Below are 21,374 nucleotides of genomic sequence, written 5' to 3' on the forward strand. Positions count from 1 at the left end.
ATAACATACCTATTTTCTGTCATTTTGGCATTACATGGCAAGCAGGAGTGGAAGGCTGTGAAAACTTACTCTGTAATTTAGCTCAAAATATAAAGAGGTCATACATGGTCTTCCATGTAATGACACATTTTTATGACTACACTAAAAACTTCTTAGATATCAGCCTACCATTTATACAGTGGTTTTAGCCTGGAAGGATGTGATTTCTGAAAGTTTTCAAAGGTCTTGGAGGTGGGAAGGACTTTGATGGAGCTGTTTTCTGGTAATGTTATGTACTGTAGCAGGCATAGTGGTGGCAGCCCTTTGATGTGTCTGAAGGGTGGAGGCATAACAGCAAAGCAGTTGTGTCATTGCTCTGAGCTCTATAATGTGTAGGGCAGTGATCATGGATGGTATCAATATAGTTTCCTGGCTGCTGTAAGTTTTTGGAAGATGGTGTGAGATTTAGGTAGAGTTTGGTAAATGCTTTTTAAAATGTCCTTGTTTCTGTTATCAACTGGTTTTATTGATGATGTCTCAAGATAAGTAACTGTTCTTTCATACTTGAGAAATTATTGCAGTTTTGTAAAGAATTTTTCTTACCTAGTGCAGGGAGATAAATGAATATGGACGCAGTAGAAATCCAACTTTTTATCAGTGTTTCCAGATGCTAACATGATATTTTTTGTTTGGGGGAAAAAAAAAAATGTACTGAGAGAGACCCAGAAGCAGTGATTGCATTCTGGGGAGGGGGAGTGAGGTTAGAAAGATTTATACATATTCTGTAGATAAGGCAGAATATGCCCTGTTTTCACCTTTGTAACATCAGAACAAAGAAATACTAATGATAGACAAGAGAGGGGATTTTTTTAATGCTACTTTCTTTTGAAGCAAAGTCACTTTGGTTTTGCAAGACCTGGGCAATAGAAATGTTGTGTGCAGTTACACAGAGCTCTGGGGGAATCAACTGCCATGTACCTGCTTATTGAAGAGATGTGCTCGTGTTTCCCCTTCAAGGTGCAGACAGGGTGATGAAAACTTTTAGGTTTTAGCTGACCTTGGATTTTTATTTAAGTCAAGAGCTTGAAAATATATATAATACCAGGATATTGCAACTGAATTTGAAACCTTCTTGATGTAACAAGTAGTGAGAGGGGCAGCAGTTTCGAAACTATTCCATTTAAAAAAGCTAGAGTCACTACTTCTAAAATATTTTACCTGTTTAAAGCCAGGAAGAGCTGTTCCAAAACTCACTCATTAGGCTCCTTGTTCAGGATGTCACAAATTTTGGTTTTTATAGATCACTGTCCTGTGTGTCATTTTATCGTACTGCTTGGTTTTGAATTTCTCCATTTGTAAGTTAGTGGAGGAAAGCTTTAGGATGGCTGATATCCCAGTTTGAGAACCATTGTTCCTGTTAGAGACAGGAACATGTATATATTTATTTTCTTTAAATAATGATAATAATAATGTTGTTGGTGGTGATGGTATTATTATTATTATGGGCTTATTTATTATCATTAGGGTTTTATAAGCTTTTTTTTTTTAATGTGACCTAGTGACCCTGATTGCGAGGGCCATCGCTGTGAGAACAGTAACACGTACGATCATCAGCAGTATGATGGGGAGGAGAGCCAGGATGAAGATAGCTGCTCAGAGCATAGCTCCAGTACCTCAACTTCCACAAATCAGAAGGAAGGAAAATACTGTGACTGCTGTTACTGTGAGTTCTTCGGCCATGGAGGAGTAAGTTTTTGTATTTTAAATTGCTTTTGTTTGCTTTTTTTGTCACTTACTCATTATAAGGTTACATGTGATTTATTGCATCTTGGGGGTTGGCATTGGAACTCACTCAAGAAGTTTAAAAGGAGTTGAAAAGTCATTTTCCTATTTGAAATGAAGGATTGAAATAAAACTTTCCAGTTCAAAGCATTTAAGAGCAATAAAAATGACTAAAAGATTTAGGAAGCAACTGACTTGGATAATAGATGCCATGTTTGACTGAAACTGCTAACAGGGGCATTGAGCCATTTAAATAACTTTACAAAATTCATTTGCTCCTCTGTAGTACTGTAGTTACAATGAATGTGATGAGGTTGGGTAAAAGTACCCTTTATATAGGATATTAGTTTAAATCTTTACAGCAATTTATGAGCTAGTCTATTAGCTGTAAAAATAAAGTATTCACTTTATTCCAATTTTTTAAAAAGGAGGGAAAAAAAGAGAAAAAATTCTAGATTCTTAGCTAAAATATAACACATTAATTTTTTCTTAACTTGTGAATCTCTGTGTGGCCTGTTTTAATAATCAGTTTACTGATACAATTTGAGTTACTGGCATTTTTCCTAATTGAAGTAAAAGCTCAGTTTATTTGCCATGTATTCGATCAGGTCAGTTTCATCTTAGTTCTTCAAGTGAATAAAAAGCCCCTACCCTGTGGCTTAAAGGGGCCGGGGAAGGCATCCCATTTCTCCTTGAATGCTCCCACCATGTCCATGCTTGATTTGTGTTTGATGGTTACCTGACTGCACAGTAAGTTACTCATTTTGCTGAAGTGGCAGAATGTGACAGGATTTTTAAGTTAATAGGCTTTGTTTTGCTGGTTTAGTGAGTTGAACTGGTGTACCTGTGAACAGATGGGCGCCAGGTCTGGTGCAGGAGCTGAGAGGGTAAGGTATCAGGAGGGGAGAGGCAGTGAGGAGTGGAGAGGCAGGAACAGTGGTTGGAAATACAGATAGGGAACATGGTGCAAGGATTCCACTTGCAGCAGTGTGAAGTTATTGATGGGACCCTGCTGGAGTGTGAGCTGGCAGGCTTCAGTGCAGGATAACCAGCCCTTCACATATACAGCCCAGAGGCCTGTGTAGCCCAACCTCTGAAACAGATTTCACAGGAAATAAAAACAGAGCAAACATCTGCTCCTTTGAAATTTTCAAATACAGCTTACGAATCACAAGAGAATATGGAAATAAAAGTCACAGTATTTTTTCCTGCTTTTAAAGGTTATTTCTTTGTCTTCTTACTCATGTCATCCTCCTCAGGATCAACTGTTCTTTCAGTTGGAAAATGTAGTTCAGAAGCCAGCACCAAGTCTGGCAGGTCTGTTGCCTGTTAAATACACTTTAGGTTCACATAGAAACAATGAGTTTGATAGTCAGGTTTGGACCTCCTGTGTTATTTGAAGGGAGAGTATTTTGGTATTTCAAAATCTCAAAAGCATTTAGTCAGTTTTTCCATTTAATCACTAAATTTTTGTCATGTGTCCTTCAGCCTCCAGCTGCACCAACCAGTAGAAATTATGCAGAGATGCGAGAAAAGCTTCGTTTACGTTTAACGAAAAGGAAAGAGGAGCAGCCGAAGAAGCCGGATCAGATCTCTGAAAGGGAAAGTGTTGTTGACCATCGAAAGGTGGAAGACTTGCTACAGTTTATAAACAGCTCTGAAACCAAACCTGTAAGCAGTTCTCGTGCAGCCAAGCGAGCCAGGCATAAGCAGAGAAAGGTAAGACATGAGGTTTATCCTAGCCCTCACAATTTTGAATCTCTGCACTCCCCTCCAGTATGCCACTGTGTACTGATTTATCCTAATGCTGTAATTGTGGTTTGTGGTACACTGCCAGCTTGTTTTTTCACAACTGGCTTACCTGTTAAGGGGCTACCAGAGGGTTATGTACCAGACTGGGAGGATTCCTGAAAATGCCATTGTCATGTGTTTTGGTGCGAGTCAGCTTTATATTGGAATTTCCCACACCTCAGAAGGTTATTTCTGAGTATCAGAAATGTTATACATTTTATTGTTTTGTAGCATTGACATTTAAAAGTGACAGAAATTAAAAAGTCAGTGTTTCTGTACTGGGGTAATGGTTTTGATAAAGTATTTCTGTAGGAAGCCAGGAAACATGGGTCAGTGCTTTTATGAGACAGGAAGAGTTACATTTGGTATTTTTAGAATAATTGCACTGAGCACCTTGCTGTCCTGATTGACAGAGGTTAAGTGCTGTGCCACGTGATGACACAAAGGGTTATCCTGAGCTGGAGTGGGAAGCTGCAGAGAGGGGGCAGGGAAGAAAAAAATACAGGTTACTTTCAAATGAAAATTGGCAAAAAAGATTTCTAAAAAGCTCCAATATGTAATAGGGAAATTTTTTTGGAAACAGCATTTGCTGAGGATGATATAGAGGAAATGTGAAAAAATAATAACAGAGGAAATACCCCTTTTTTTTTAAGTTGGAACAGGCAGGAAACCTTTTCTTAGAGCAATTCAAGTATCAGCAATAATTATAAAGTTCAAAGCACAATGTAATTGGTTGCTGAATGCTTTTGATTTCTGGTAAGCATGTTATGTGATCACACTGTAAATATTTTCTTGTTTGTGGATTTTCTCCTGGCACTACTTCTGCATTCTTTAAATGCTTCCATAGGTTTGGAAGACCTAATGTTCACAAGTTAAATTCTTTATGTTCATGTTGTAGCACTGTTCAGCATCTTGAGGGTTTAGTGGATTATTTATAAATAAAATAAACTTTGTAAAGTTTGCAATGCAAAATTCACTTTGCTCATATGGTGCAGTTTGAGCATAAGAAGTGGAAAATTCCCATAGGGTCATTCTCATGAGTAATTCCCATTTTTTGAATTACTTCTGTAACTGTGAAAAAGTAATGCCATACAGGTGCCTCTAAATGTGCAAGAAAATAAATGGTCATGGTTGCTCTCATTGTATGACTTTGTTTCATTTTGCTAATGATGCAAGATCAATGCTGCCCAGCAAAGTTTTAGGCATTGGCAGTAATGGCTGACAAAATCCCTTATGTCTTTGTTTTGGTTAATGAGCTAATGGCTGACAAAGGAAATCTGCCATCCTTAGGATTTTTAACAACTTCTAATGTAATTGTTATTTGCTTAGTGTTTTGGTGCAGACTGTTTTTAATGCATTTTTTTCCTAACATTCCTGATCTCTGAAATAGAGCAACTCTGCTACCATAGCAAGAGAACAGGTAAATGATACAACCTGATGCGAGCTTGAGTTATCTTAGAAACACACAGAGTCTTTGAGAAGGAAGCTGAATATTTTGTGGCTGTAGAAAACTTTGATGTGAAGTTAGGCGTAGCAATAGGGAAGAAAGGCTCAACAGTTGGTATTAACAATGGTCAAATGAGTTACAGAAACATAGAAAATGTGAATAGAGAAAGGATTGTAATATATTCAAAAGGCCAGCCTTTGTATACTTATTTGCTTGCTCTGCAGAGTTACAGGTTTAAATATGTTCATATGTTCACATCCTAGGATTTATAACGTTCATAAAGAAAAGTAGTAATCATCCCTAAAACCCTAATTTCCAAAATATTTGTCACTTTCAATAAACCTATTGTTACTTTGCAGCTTGAAGAAAAAGCTCGACTTGAAGCTGAAGCCAGGGAGAGGGAGCATCACCAGCTGCTTGAGGAGCAGAGGCGGCGTGAGGAAGAGGAGGAAGAGAGACTGAAACAGGAATTGCAGCGGCTCCAAGAGCTTCAGCAGTTGCGGGCTGTGAAGAAAAAGAAGAAAGAGAGAACAAGTAAGGACTGTGCAAAGGCAGAGCTGCTCACTAGGAACTGCCAGGCAGTGAAGGAACCTGTCCCAAACACCCCTGAAGACATTCAGAATGGTACCCTTGAGCAATCAGAAAAGATAGAAACCTCAGCTGGTTCACTGTCACGACATGTGAATCACACAGAACAGAGGCCAGTTCTAGAGACAGGCTGTGAACTGTCCAATCCTGTCAACACTAGAGACTCAAAGCTGCTTTATCAGAAGGAGGGCAGTGTAAAGCAGCATGAGCCCCTCTCTTTCCTGCTTGATATTATGCATCAACATAAAGAAGGAAACAGCAAACAGAAGCTAAAACAGATGAACAAACAGTGTGTTGAACAAGTGAAAAAGCCTGTTGAATCCCCCAAAGCAGCTGAGATTCAGACTAAAACCAGAAACCAAATAGAATCCAAAGCGAAAGCAGCAGAGCTCCCAACACTTGCAGAACCTAAAAAGGATGAGAAGAAATTAAACAATAACAACAAAAAACAGTTGAACCACGTAAAGGAAGAGAAAGCACCCGTAACAAGTGAATCCCCATCACCAAGTGAACAGCAGCAAAATAATAAGCTAATACTTGCAGATTCTCCTCAACCAAAAGGCAAGAACAAGAAAAACAAGAAGAAAAAAGGGGACAAGGTCAACAATTCCATTGGTAAGTGTGTAAGAAAGTTGAAGAACTTGGTTTACGTTCTGTTCTTACCATTTAATTCCAAAGTCTGACATATTTATCTTCAGGCATTCCTGCCAATGTCAGTCAGAGAAACTGAAAAAGTGGTGTCAGAAAAAGTCAAGTTGTTGGAATTGCAACAATTAAGAGATGGATAGCGTTTTAGTAAAGAAGTGTAGGATGCTTTTCAAAACAAATGAATAAGCATATGCTCTAGGTTTTGTAGGGGGTTTTGTCAGTTAGGTTTTCCAGGAGACTGGCTTTCTTGCTTAAAATAAATACATTGTTTAATTCGATAGTATGTTGAAATTCATTTTGAGTTTCTTTAAAAGCAAGATTGTTTCTCATACAGCACTAAGAGTATAGTGTGAAGTTGGTCTTACTCTTTAGGCAAGGGAAGTAAAGGGATTCTTCAGTCAAAGCATGGTCATTCAAGTATGCATTTTTTTCAGTGGAAATAATTCCTTTCTTATATTAATTACATCAAGAGGTAAATAAATGAATATAGAAACTAATTTACTGCTTTTTATTTGCCTGAGGGAAAAGTTGTAGTTGGATGTTAATTAGTTGATAAAGTTGAGTGTGTTCTCCATATTAACTCTTTCTAGTCAACAGAATTATTTTTATTTTTCAGAAATAATAAAACTGTAGAAGATTGAGTTAAGTCAAGCAAGTTGCACTTGAATAATTTTATTTACAACTTATTTTTTGTTTGCCTGAACTCATCCAACAGCTAATACTAGAGCTGAGAAGCATGCACAGTTCTGGCCCATTGACTTTGTCAGCACCATAGTCAAACTGCTTTCTCGGGCACCTCTTTATTCCTGCACATCCTGGGTCCCTACTGGGACTACCAGTTGGGATGGCAGCTTTGTGGTGTGGACATCTGCTTGGAGCAGCCAGTCATTCCCCTGGGATCACCTGGTAGCTCAGTGGTAACATTGCATGAATTCAATTTTCACCTGCTCTTGCTGCTGTTCTGGCTGGTGAGCACAGCAAGACCGGAGACCTTCATGCCTTGGCAGTCTCTGCCAGTGTTTCAGAATACTTACTTTTGTTAAGCTTTGTTACAAAAATGTAAAGCTAATTCCTGGTTGCAGGAAGTGCTAGGATTTTTTTAGTGATTTCGTGGTTGGATTGGATCAGCCCACTGTCTCTGTTTTTAAATCTGATGCCTAATGTTTTCATTCTTTGTCAGCCAAGCAGCAATACAGTATGGAACCATTTTCTCTGACACTTTAGTTCTTGTGCATACTCTGTTGTGGTGTATTTGGGCTTTGGCTCTTTTAATTTAACAAGAATGTACTCCAGTGATTGGAGCAAGATAGAGCTCCAGAACTGGGATCAGAAAGAGAAGACTGAAGATATTTGAAAGAGAAAATATAGGAGAGGGTGTTTACTGTAGGAGAATGCAGGTACCTTCTGCATCTTGTCCTCCTCCCTGCCCCCACCATTTTTTGTCTCCTGCTTAAGTCCAAGTATACTTGCAATTTCCAAAAGTTAATGTTTAAACGTAAAAAAATACCAGGACGTGTTTCTGAATTTGTCAAGAAAAAATTGTGCTGTTCTCTATAGACTTGGGACTGGTATTTTACTTCAAGTTGTTCTGACTTGAGAGTTACTAGAAAGATACTGTAATACATGATTTTTCATGTAGTTATGATTTTTATAAGATATAGGGTTGATTTTCCAAATTAGCAAAGACACAAAAATTGAACTGAGAAAAAACAGAACTAGGGTAATTGAGAGAACATGAAAAGAGGGAAACAAAGCTAGAGGTTTTTAACTGAGTTTTCAAATGAAGTGTTAAAGCAGTAAATATGCTTTTGTTGGGATCTCTGTTTCTTAAAGAAATTTCTTCTGGCAGAGGATTTTTACTCCTTGTTATAAAGAGGCTGAAGAAAGCTAGGAGTGTTAGGGAAGCCCTGTGTTTGTAGGGCTTTCTGCTTCCTCAGAAGTAAGTTGAATAGCAAACACAGGAGACTTTTAAAAACTACCATGAGTGTCTTTACCATGAGTCGTCTATTCTCATCATCTCAAGGATTCTGTAGTCAGGTGTGTACTTGGTGGTTTTGGTTACTTGCTTTGTCACACCTGGTTTTTGAAATGTATTGTAAAGCTGCTTCAGAAATGAGACTGGAGTGTATGTGCAGTGAGAAAGAAGCTTCAAGAGGAAAATGTTCAAATTGGTTTCTACAGAAATGTGTGGTTTCCAACTCATTTCTTTTTAAAGTCTAAAAGAGAACCATGTGCTGAGATAGTACAATATCCCAACAGGCTCTATGGTGACTTCTTTGCTATAGTTATGGCCATACAATTCAAGTCATACATTAATGTGTTACATATTTGGGTTTGGTTTTTTTAAAAATAAATTATAATGGTTGCTAGCATGAGTTAAACTCTTGCAGAGACAGCCTGATCATCATGTCCCAGAGGGAGTACAGCAACTCTACAACCCAGAAGTTCCAAAGCATTTTTCTTTATAAATACTGTTTTTAAAATGTTTCTAGACCTACATTTTTAGTAGTAAGACCAAAAATTTCAGGCATTAAACAGCTGTGTGATTCATCAAGCCCTCTGTATGATTTGATTATTCTTATGTGCATTCCAGGTTTATGGTACCTTTTGCAGCCCATGCAATCAGTGAATTTACTGTTAAATCATCTTTTTTACCAGTGTAATTCCTTCAAGTCTGGGCAGAGGTACTAGTATAGGGGTTTTAAGAAGTGTCTTTTTAATTATAAGTGTGTATTAATTTAGTGTACATATGAATAATGAATAGTCTATGAGGTTCAGACAGTTTTCCAAAGACATCTTTAATGCAGCTTCTTCCTCTCTGCTTCCCCCTTCCCCATGGAATCTAACATAGTGCCATCATTTTTTCTTTGTAGATGATGTGTTTCTACCTAAAGACATTGATCTAGACAGTGTGGAAATGGATGAAACAGAACGAGAAGTGGAGTATTTTAAAAGGTAAAGTGCTGTAATCCCTGTGCATAATGCTGATGTTGTTTCTCTCTATGTGTCATGGTTGTAAAGCAAGCAAAAACAACACCACAGCAGCCCCCAAGTTAACTCCTGGCAGAAAAGCCTGTGTTGTAAGACATGAAATCCTGTTACAGCTGACATTCTGAACACTGTAACAATCGCCAAAGCTGTGGTCTGCGGGCACAGCTTGTGGCTGAATAACACAAATTCAGAAGGAAGTGCCAGAATTATCTACAGTGACCCTTAGGTTCTCATGAAGGCCTTCAGAATATTCTCAATTACCATTATTTATAAGTAAAGTTTGTGTGAATATTTCTTAGCCACACAGGCCAAATACTGATGAGTGTTTTTATTTAAAAAAAAAAAAAAAAGATTAGGTGTAAGTTTCCAAACAGGTACTTCAGAAAGGTTTGATTGTTTTGTTTTCTTCCTTGTTTACAGAGGCTGTTAGTTGGTAATTTTATGCTGTACATTAAGCAGAGATGTATAACTGTGGGGGTAGTGCCATATGCCAGGGGAGATGCTTATCCTAGAATCATAGAATGGTTTGCATTGCAAGGAACATTAAAGACCGTCTTGTCCCAACCCCCCTGGCATGGGCAGGGACCCCTTCCCGTAGAACAAGGCTCAAAGCCTCATTCATCTCACCTGGTACAGTAACAGTAAAAGAGTCATATAAACCTGTGCTTGTGAAAGTTTTTTCTTCTGTACTTTTTGGTTGATTTTGAGATTTGTGCATCATATTGAGAGTTGGACTCGATGATCCTAGCGCTTCTAACTCAGAAGTTTCTGTGATATTAGTTACTTCTAAATTCCTCAGATATGAGGAGACAGCTCATGTTTAAACAGTATAGCACTTTTTCTTCCATGATACTGAAATCTGTTTGAGTCAGGTGGTGTCTGGTTGTGCTGGTTCCCCATGAATACATCCTAGTGAGCCTTTCATTATGGTAGCCAAATCTGTAATGTCCCAGATAACTTGCTTTCCTGCAATTGACAGTAGTATTTCCCAAAGCAACAGAAGCCATTTGTTACAAGAAGGGACTTTCAGTATGGATTTCTTTTCTAAATTCATATAGTTTTCATGGCCTACATGCCAGGGATGCAATGTTTGTCTGGGTCTTGGAAGGAACTGAGTACAACTCCTGCTTATTATTGCTACAAAATTCATATGTCTAATTACTTATGTGCAAGACAATGAAATTGTCACAGGTCCATGGTGACAATTATTTTTCTGAGTGGTGCCAGTTAAAGGATTTTTTTTTTTAATCAAAATGCAGGTTTTACAGGTGAAATAAGGCGTGTATTAGATACTGCTAGTGTTGATACAGTATATGGAATATTTTTACCTTCCTTCAAGTTTGCAGTATCTGCAGTAAATAGAGAAGTTCTGTTCATCAGTTATCTACTCTCAATAGAATGAATGAAACAGTGTCTTACATTTGTAGAGGTGCAGTTGAATTTTGGGAATATATTTGTCAGCTGTTATCCAACTGAGGAGTTAGCACTTAAAGCAGGCTGTTGTTACCCGTTCACTAATTGGTGGACTCTACTCCTTTACTGTTATCTGTTAGGAAGTGTGTGTAACTGTCTGGGTTATTATGGGTACCTGTTTAGAAAAGGTGTCTGAAAAGCCCTGATAGGTGCTGTTTTAGGGGACAAAACCAGCTACTTAATCCCATTAAGGCACTTTTAATACCTAGGTTCTCTACCATTTAGTAATGCCCAGCATAATACTTGGAAGGCTAGTAGCATGGCTTGTTCTAGTAACCCTACATGGCAATGAGCTGCACAGACTGACTGAATTCATATTTTTTCACTGCTAGTTCATTCATCATCTTCTCATCAAGCTTTGTAGTGGTATAATAGATGGATACCTTAATTACACCCTGACATCATGATTAATATTGCACACTGCTTCTAACCAGCACAGAAAGAAAAAAATAAGTTTGATTGTAAACTTCCACTGTACCTGCTCTATTGTGCTCCTTCTGACTGCCCCCCTTTTTTGGCTTTCAGTTGTTACAGAAGCTGCTTAACCTTCCAGAGAGAGGTTTGCACTGCTTTGATGCAGTCATGCAGCCTTCAGCCTCACCAAGCTGCACCTTGCCTCAATAAAGTTCAGCTCAGATTAACAGTCCCTGAAAGGCCTGCATGTGGCAACTTTTTCCAGAGTTATTCCATAAACTGTGGTCAGTGAAAGCAAATAAGAGGATTTTTGTTCTAGGGGTGTTTTTTCCAGGCAGGGGGGCTACTTATCTGCTGTATTATAGAGATCTCCTTTCCCTAGGTCTTTTGTCTCCAGTGTAGCTTGGCTGTATTAGGAAGAGAAGCAGCAGTGTCCCATGCCATTGGTGATGCTGCTTTACACATCATCTACCACACATTCTTTCCCTTTCAAAATTTTTGATGAGTACAGCAATACCATTTCTGTTTCTAGTTGACATTTAACTTGCTTCTGTGCTGCTGAATGTGCAGCATTCTTTGCTACCTCCTTTGCTTAATTCTCATCATGCAGTGGTGTTGGAAGTAACTGTTTTATTATGTATTTGAGTGATGGACAAGTGATTTTTTTTTTTTATGTATGGTCTTGTCTTTTGAACGAGAGCATTTCTCCAAAAGAGGGAGAACACGTGCGGATTGATTTTAAGTATAGTGGTTTCACTTTATTGCTTTTTTTTCTTTTCAGATTCTGCTTGGATTCTGCCAGACAGACAAGGCAGAGACTTTCCATCAACTGGTCCAATTTTAGCTTAAAAAAAACCACCTTTGCTGCACATTGAAATGACACAATACAGGGAGGGAACCCTGCAGGAATCAATGAACGACAACTCCACTTACCTGTCCTGCTGTGCTGAGAGCTTATCTGGTCTTGAGCCAGTGCTGCCTTGCCTTGTCCCCAGTGCTGTGTGGATCTGCACTGAACCCTTTGGCCTGATAATTCTTGCGGACTGAAAAATTGCCACTTTCTACCTGAATTTGTTAGCTTGTGTGCTTGTAGTCTGTGAGTGAGACTTACTTGATTGTAGCTGTATGCTGTTGGAGTTGGAACAATAGCTCTTTTCCAGCTCCTTCTGAATGCCTCGGCCTCAGAGACTTTAAATTGCTTAGGCTTGGGTGGAGGCCAAAATACTAGGTTGCATCATCTGCAGTGGCTCCTGTCACTTCTGCATCTAGCTATGTTTTGTCATTCTGACTCCTGACAAAGGAATGGACCTAGTCAGTTGTGCTTTCATCTGCTCCAGAATTCTCCTGACATGACTTCATGAAAAAGAGGCTCTTATGGGACAAGTATTCCCTCAGTTCTTTCACAATCTACTGTTTAAGAGTGTACAAGTTACGCTATTTGTGTTTTGATTTTTTTCTTCCTGACTTGTAGCCAGCTTGTGTAAGAATACTTGCAGAATGAGAAAATTTAAAAAAGAACAGTACTCACACTATCAAATCTGTTATAGAGTGTATAATTGTATTAACACTGAAGCCTAACTGGCTACTTTTTTAACATATTGTTAAGTAATATTAAAATCATGTCTTTCTTTTTGAAAGATGGAATACATTAGTATGGCAGATGACTTGTGTCTTGCTTTTTTCTGCGTGGGTGGGGAAAGGGAAGAAAGAAACATACCAAAAAGTTTTGTTGAATGAATTTCAGCTCGTGTCAAAATCGGTCAGTGAAGGCTTATCAACTTTAATATATTCTCTGTTTGCCAGCTCACATGGTAGGAAAAACTATCTGCTAGAGCAAGAAAGATGCCTCCTGATTGCTGAACTAAGCTTTTGTGAATTACTGTTACGTTTCTGTTTCAGTGGATCATTTGTGAGCAACAAGGTAATACAGAAATTTCCAGTTTAATAGCAGTGCAGTAGTGAAGTAGGTAGGTTCAGTGCTGCTGTCAGGAAAATGGTTAACTATGTAGTAGTGGTTTGCAGTTCCATAGTATGCCCAGTGAGAAAGAAGATGGGTGATTTAGGAGTTTGAACTGTGTAAAAATTGTAGAGGTTCTCTGATACTCTGTTCAAAATAGAGAAAGCAGAAACATTTCATTTCTAGGTGACCATACCCAAATTGTAAGGCAGTCTTTTTTTTTTTTTTTTTCATTTGTTTGTTTGTTCTTGGGGTTTTTTGGTTTGGGGGTTTTTTTGGTTTTTTTTGGTGTTTGTTTTGGTTTGGTTTTTTTGGTTGTTGTTGTTGTTAAGAAAACAGATCTTCCACTCAGCATATATTTAATGTCCTTTCCCAGAACTGTTTCACAGTTTTCTTTCTTCTACTTGTTAACACATATTTTTCTGTGATCCACCCCCTGGGCTTGGGACTGAATTACAAGACACAATGTCAGTACACTCAGCGTGGGACTTGGGAAGGTTTGACAGACAATTGCTTTCATGTCCCCTGTGAGGCATGGATGTAGCAGGATTGGGTTGGCTGCAGACCACTGAAACATCTAACACTTCACATCTCTGTTTTTTGTTCTGGAGCTCCTATCCCAGTCTGTGCTCCTGGTACAGAATATAGTTGCTCAGCTTGTACCCAGCCATTGTAGGTAAAGGAACCTTTAGTCTCCTCTTGCAGAAGAGATTTTGAGAACAGTACCTGTCTTCAAAATAGAGTTCAGGGCCATAAAAGGGGACATCTTCTATTATTCTTCTTCAGAATAAAGTTGAGGAAGGGATTAATATCTTAGACTTTTGTCAATGCAGTGCTTGTCAATGGATTTTTTTGCTTGTGCTAGAGGAATAGCACCTCAAACCTAAAAGGCCATGCCACTCAGCACCAGTTGTCCCAGCAAAACTAAAAACCTGTGTGCTCTTGAAAACACCTGCATCAGTGGAAAAGAATGAACTTTGTTTCTTGGGAATGTGGAGGCTTGCATCTGTTGCAGCCTGAGTTGGATCTTAGTTTTATATCTATATATAAAACATTACTGAAGAGACTTCTCATGTGGAGCAGTAGCTGGGGAAGAAATTGCTGTTAGAACAGCAGAAGCTGGAAGCATATGTGAAACCCAGCTTCTCAGACTTTTTCAGTTCTAAACCATAACACAAGATGGCAGTGCATGTCATCACTTTGGCAAGGATCTCAACAAATTGAGACCTGGGTTGGGAAATCTGTTTCATGTCACATGGATGAATATTGTTGCAGATCAGACCTTCTCTAGAGTTGGAATGCTTTGAAAGTACTGAGATTTTTAATGGTGCTAGAAAACTCATAGCATTTGTTTTCACCAGGAATTCGATAAGAAAGTTGGCTTTATTCTCTACTAACAAAGCAGTTTAAAGAGTGACACATGAATGGCTGCTTTTCTTTTTTTTTGGTGAAGACAGCAGAAGTTGTCCTTTCTGCATTTGAGGAATGTATGTATGTATTTGTAATATCCTTCAAAGATATTTGCCATGTGCTCCATCGTGGTGTATTGGTACATGTGATGTGCTCTCACACTCTTAAACAGAAAGCAAAAATGAGTCTCCTTGCATTTGATGTTGTGCAGCTTGAGGAGAAGTTAAAGGCAAATCATACTTTTTTATAATAATTTCATAATTAAGTGAAGATAAATCTCCCAGACTAAACCATGTTTGAGGGGAGGTTGTAGCCAGGTGGGGTTGGTCTCTTCTCTCAGGTAACCAGTGACATGGTAAGAGGTGATGGCCTTGAGTTGTGCCAGGGAAGGTTTAGGTTCAGGACTAGGAAATATTTATGTACTGAAAGGGTGGTCAGGCATTGGAACAGGCTGTGAAGGAGATGGTGGAATTACCACCCCTGGAAGTATTCAAAAAATGTGTGGATGTGGCACTTGGGAACATGGTTTAGTGGTAATGTGGCAGTGATTGGATCAAGGTTGGACTTGATGATCTCTGAGGTCTTTTCCAACCAAAGTGATTGAAAAGTACTGGCTTCAATTCTCCCACTTTGTGGCCTTGGGCAGATGCATTAATTACTGTTACTCCATTCATTAAATGGTTTTATTAAGGATTTGCTGAATTATAAATTTGTTTCTTAATGCCTAAATTAAGTAAGTAGCTCTGTGAGGTCTGTGGAGGTACAACTTACTGGAAGCATAAATCATCCTCATTGGTAGTTCAGATAAAATACATTTCAGGCTAACTTTGAGTAGAGGAGACCTCTGAAAATGATATATCATGACTGAGTAAGTTAAGAGTTCTCATGAGAGTTGAAGGGGGAAATGATTCCAAGTTTGAGAATGGCCTGCTTTGATAGCTATGGTGTAGCTTATGCCCCTATTCCTTACTGACTTGAAAGTGTATGAAAGATGGAATCTAAGTTCTGGAGGTAGCTGGTGACATATCTATGTTGTGCCTGGCTGCTGCTGCTGAATCTGAGGGTGTTGTGCTGTCAGGCATTTCCTTAATTAAAGAGGGCATGACTGCACAAAATGTGTCTGAATTGAACTGTGTTGATTTTGGAGGCTCTAAGACAACTCTTAAACAGGGATGTCTTATTTCTGCTTGGCATTCACTACTGCTGCTTCCTGAGGTAATGTAACTGAGAGTTCAGAAATCTTCAGCCTGTCTTTTTGGTGTGGCATCAGTGGAACCTAAAACTGTGCAGCTGAGGTTCTGCTTGCTGGCAGCACAGACCTTACCACAGGCTGAAAAGAGGATTCATGTGTTAAAAATTAATTCATGTAAGTGACTGTTGAGTGTGTAGGCGTTTGTTGTGCTCAGTGCTGTTCAAAAAGGCTTTGCAAGTTGCCTTCAGTTTCAGAGAAAGATTAGCTTACCTTCACTTTAGCATGTTGTATCATAATGGAGAAATATAATGGTTACTGGAATATATGTTTACATTAATAGTCACATTTTTACACATCTCCAGTACAAATGAAGGTGTGTGGCCTGCAACTGCAGAAGCTATTCTAAAAAAAAAAAATCTCTGCTTGCTCTGTTGTAACATACATCTGAGCAAGATTAGGTATGTGGTATCTTTGTTGTCTTTGGCTCTTTCTGTTTAAATCTCCAGGAAATCTGAAGACTCAAGCCTTTGATAGGGGAATTCTCTGAAATGAAGTCACAGAAGTGTTGATTTAAGATTCTCCTTTCTTCTTCCTGCCCACCAGAAAAGACCTCTAAGAAAGAATTCCAGTTTTCCAGATTTTCAATGCCTTCCTGATGGCAAACAACATGTCTGTCAGCTGTTACCCTGTTTGTCATTTTGTTAATCATAAAAATAGTGTGTTTTGTACTGTTGCTGCAAGTGCCTGGTGTAAGTGAACTGACATTGGAAGGAAGATGTTTTTCTCTTCTGTTTTCTCCACTGAACAAAGAAATAGCAGTGCCAGCCCTTTTGGGGGGTGGTGGTGGGTAGGGGGCTCATTTCTGTTCTTCACAGGTCTGTGTCTTTAGTTTCAGCTTTGCTGCTGCCTTTAGGAGAGTTGGGCCCCTCCTAGCTCAGTGCTTAGAGATTTGAAAGAAACTCATTGTTGTACTCTGGATCTACATACACCCATGTTGAAAAACATGCCAGGTAAACCTGTGTTTTCCTGTAACTACTTTTGAATTTTTACTGGTTTGCTTATAGAGATCATAAGTATAAATGGGATTTTAAAATGGATGGTGTCAATTTCTGTTTCTCTGAAAACCCAAAGGAGTTATATTGATTGTGTCCTCTGATAGGTTCTTTTCAAGGATGTTTTAAAACCTAGTTTTAAAAAATTAGTTTGAATGTCTCATTTTAGAATGGCTTGAAGTGGGTTTTCACACTTGAATCAAGGTCCATAGCCTTTAACATTGCTCTTTTATGAGAAATATGCAGTCTTTTTTTGTGTTGTTAATGGCTCCTTGGGCAGAGTTTCCAGGAGAGCACAGGGTGTGTAGTCTGGGTGTTTCTTTAACCTGCCTTTTCCTTCCAGTATGTCTGTGTTGCAGAAGTACATCAGTCCACAAATGTGCATAGAGGGATCTACTGGACACTTCTTTTTTAGAAATTGCCCAAAGCCAAACCCTCTGCCAGTGAGGAGCATTTGGGAATCTCATACCAACTCTTAACCTCCCTTTCTTGGACCATTTTCTTCTGGAAGCTGAACAGAAAAGTAAAATGAAGATCTCAGACAGTGCTGTAATACCCATAGACTGACAATTCCAGACTCATTAAGTGGCAAGGAGATTGTGACAATGTAATGTAAGTAAATAATACTTATATCCAGTTTGCTGTCCATGAAGAGACGAGGCAGTGAGCAGGTGCAGTATCTGTGAAGAAAGAGACATGTAATATTAAATGGAATAATAAATAAAAATCTATATTGATGTACTCACAAATAATTATCACTGGTACTGCATAAACTAGCATGCATTCCACACAAATTATGTCACTCAACCAGCTTACACAAGTTTGATTTTTCTGAGGGAAAGATGTCTGGCCTAATTTTCCCATTCTGATTTCCCTTAAACAGCCTGTTCACTCAAATCAAGTTGATACAATGGCTTGTGCTGGTTTAGGGGGAGTGGAGGAGTTGTGTGCAGTCAACATGATGTTGTCCAAGGTTGTTTTGCTTGAGGCTGAAATAGAAGACTTGAATCCAGGGGTTTGGAGTAGAAAAGCTGCAATGCCAAACTCATTAGGCCAGATGAGTGTATTGCTGCCTGCTGTTGCTTCAACAGACTTCATGCTTCAATCCACTCATCTGTCAGCTCTTGGTTCAGCTGTAAACCTATAAACAGCAAAGCCTTCTTCTTCCAAAAGGAAAAAAAGCATAGGAATTAAGTCACTTGAAGTCAAATATTTGGCCATACATACCTTGTCTCATACAGTCTTGTCTTCAAGACCTGATACAAGTTTTTGTTCAGCTATTGCTTGATCACTAAATAAATTCCACAGTATTGCTAAAGGCAGTTAAATTGAGGTTTTTATATTTTTTTGGATGGTTTGTTTTGTATTAAGTTGAGGGCAAATTAGATATAACCAGCTTGCAAGAGAGGTCCTCTCAGGACAGTCGTAAAAGAACAGGGAGAGTGAAGTTTTAACATTGCATCAGCCTCTTCACTTACTTATGTTGTTTGTATCAGGCTATGAGCTCTTCGCTCTTGTAAGTGAAATTTCAAGGCTGGAAGCAGAGCCAGAGTTGTGTGGACTTGCTGACTGAAAGGTGTGATGGGTAGAAGTAGTGAAAATGGGAGGGGAAGTGTGCCCTGGTAGCCCAGTACCTAACATAGCAACAATACTGTCACCTGTATCCTTTAATGCAAGGTCACCTCTGAGATTTCTTAATTGTGTGTATTCTTACTTTTTGTAACAGTTGCAGATAAAGTCCTTGAGTTCTAGTTAGTAAGTAAAAAAACTTTTCCTTTTGAATAGAGCAAGAAAATGCAGTTTGCTGGCATTTATCTTATATGAGCCTCTACCTTTTTCTGCCATCAATCTGTCTTAAAAGCCTTAAAAGGTGATGTCTCTTTCCTCCTTAGACTGAGTTCTTGTTTGAAAAGTCCATTTGAAGAATTAATGAACCTTTTCAGTAATGTAATTGTGGTGCATGTCACTTGCCCAAGCCATTTTGTGGTCTAAAGTGACATTCTTTCTTTTATTCATTCTCCCCAGCTGCCTGTGACCCTTTTTGTCATTTACATTGGTCATACTTACATATTTCCCCAGGTGGGGAAGCTTTCTGAAGGCAGTCTTGCAGAAAATCTTACCCTTTCTGAATCATGAGTTATGCTCCTTGAGTCAAAAGTCATGAAATTGTGTATTGACTGGGGGAGGGCATGGGTTATTAAAATAATAATAGTAATAAAAAATTTGGGACTGCCTGCAGTATTGAAGTGTAATTCTGGGAGGAGATGGCTTAATAAACTGAACAGGTAAGAATAGAATTGCAAGGTCAAGGGCTTAAGTCTGTTACCTGATGCTCCTTATTCTAACTGAGAGCTTCTGTTTAACATTAAGCAAAGTAATTCATTGAATAGCCTGTCAGAGAAAGCTCTGAATACCTCACTCAGCTTCTCCATACTGTTTTTGATGCTTTTGAAGTGGTAAAAAAGCATAACAGGTAGTTAAGAACTCTTGGAAAAGTTATATAAATGCATGTATAAAGTCATAAGAGGTTTCAGATGTTCATTAAATTTTCTGCAGAGCTACAGCTGGGGATGTAATGCGAGATAAGGAGGTAAGTGGAAATGAAAGAGTTAAGCAGGTCAGTGTTCTGATTGTGCAGTGTGAGTGTCAGTCATCTTGCCACATCAGAATTGTTAATCTCTTCCAAGATATTTCTTCATTTCAGTTCACATAGAGACCACCCATTGTGATCATTACTGTAATCACTCTTCTGAAATCCATTTTTAGTCCATCTTACAATTGGTCAATCCAGACTGGTCACAGCTGAGTTACTGGTGAGGGTTGTTGTGTTCTGATGTGGTCTGAACTTTGTGTCTTTTATTTTGTCACTGTTAACCAGTATAGCCTGATTTTTTTTTTTTCTCTTTCCTCATGCAGATGCCTTTTTGAGCACTAATCAACACTTGTGCAACAGGAGTGTCATCGCTGCATGCCTTGGAACGTTTTAGGCGTAGGAGTCAAGGGCTTGAAAGGATTAGGCACTGGCAATCAATTTTGGCAGTGCCTTGGACTGGGACATGCTAATCTGTATGATGCATGCAGATAGAATAAACATGGAAGAGAAGGCTTAAAAAGTTGAAGTAATTTCCATACAAAGGTATGTTTGTCCTTGGGTGGAATCCTTTAAATGATGTGGTATGGGGAGAGAGGAGGTCTGGCATGACCTGCTGCCAGTTCCCTTTTCTCATACCAGCAATATATGAGCATGACATGGTCTGATGATGTGGGTGAAGCATTTACTAAAACCAGTTGGAACTCAAATACAGTTGCAGATTGCAGTCTCCAGGCTGGCTGGCTGACTGACTTTGTTTATTGCACAGTTTCTTTTTTAAAAAAATAACGCAGCACCTCATATGTATTTAGATGGGGAGATTATCATCTCTGCTTTGGATTTGGTTTTGATGTCAATTGACACTTCATAATGTTTGGCTGTTGGTGACTTAAGCAATCTTGAATGTTGCTGTAATACAGAATCACCCAAACAAAAGTTACCCAGTAAGGAAACAGTGCAGCTGGTTGAGAAATTGTGGAAGTGATAGTGTTTTGAAATGACTGTGAGGGGAAAAAAAACACCACCACAAAACCTAATTTTTTGGGGGTATAGCCTGGAATGCATTCTGTGTGTTAGATTGCAGGAGATAATGCAGCATAAGTATGAAAAACAAGCATGTTACTTCAGTTACATGTGTAAATATTGATGCCCTGTTTTAATGGGATGATGTAAAATGGTTTTGGTCTTGAAGGTACCCTTGTTCTAACTGCGTAAGGCTTAAACATTGCACAGAAATGACCTACTTCCTCTTCAATATTTTTTTTTCTCTTGTGGTAGTGTTTCATAGGCCAAACTTCATAAGATGTGCTCTTTCATGGCTGTGCTGAGCAAGTATTGTGCTCTGCACAACTTCAGATGCTGTATCTTATATGATAACTGAAATTAGGTAGCTGAGGGTAAATGAAGAAGAAAAAAAATTGCTATTTTTAAGTAGTTTAAAAAAAAAATTTGTTTTCTTCATTATAAGGTTTTTAGCAATTCCTTTTTTTTTATTTTAACTTGATTTGTAAAGCATGTAGAAAAGATTGTTGTAAATTTGTATACAAGGTTTTGTGTCTTTGACTCTTTGGAAACATGTTACTTATTTTTGGTGAAGGACTTTAATTGCTTTCTTAAATGTTTTTTGCCCTAACCAGCTGACAGTATTTCTGGTTTTTTGTGGTCTGTGCAATCCAGTAGCTCCATCACTGCACTGAGAATTTGTCTTTCTTAGGAGGATTATTGCTGAGGATCTGAACTGTGGTAAAGTTGTCTCCAAGCTGACACTGGTGTCCCACGTTGATGTACAACTGGAACAGGTGAGGCAGGAAAAACGTGGTGCAACTACAGCTTGACTCCATTTTACAGAAGCATCATCAGTACAGAGACGAAGCAGCTTTGCCTCAGAGCTACCTCAGCTCAATGCATCTCTGAAATGGTGTTGGAAACTGAACACTGACATTCAGAGACCTAAGTCTGCGGATGAGTTACTAGCCTGTCTTATGTCATGAGGATTTAGACAAGAATTGTCACTGGATAAAGGAGAGGAGAAGCACTGTGAAGCGTTATATTCTTGCTTT

At 38.7% G+C, this 21,374-nt stretch overlaps 1 protein-coding gene across 2 annotated transcripts in view; it reads left to right on the top strand.

Moving 5' to 3' along the window:
- The window catches only part of FAM193A (family with sequence similarity 193 member A), a 77,119-nt gene extending 64,472 nt beyond the window's left edge, over positions 1–12,647 (top strand). For both annotated transcript variants that reach the window (XM_084204564.1, XM_084204565.1), the window contains 5 exons: positions 1,539–1,725; positions 3,250–3,480; positions 5,359–6,202; positions 9,109–9,190; positions 11,895–12,647. In XM_084204564.1, the coding sequence (XP_084060690.1) occupies positions 1,539–1,725; positions 3,250–3,480; positions 5,359–6,202; positions 9,109–9,190; positions 11,895–11,988 (1,438 nt within the window). In that variant the 3' untranslated portion in view covers positions 11,989–12,647. The remainder of the gene's footprint in view (positions 1–1,538; positions 1,726–3,249; positions 3,481–5,358; positions 6,203–9,108; positions 9,191–11,894) is intronic.
- The last annotated feature ends 8,727 nt before the right edge of the window (positions 12,648–21,374 follow it).

The sequence above is a fragment of the Fringilla coelebs genome, assembly GCF_963513975.1.
Source record: "Fringilla coelebs genome assembly, chromosome: 4".
In the NCBI taxonomy this organism is placed as follows: domain Eukaryota; kingdom Metazoa; phylum Chordata; class Aves; order Passeriformes; family Fringillidae; genus Fringilla; species Fringilla coelebs.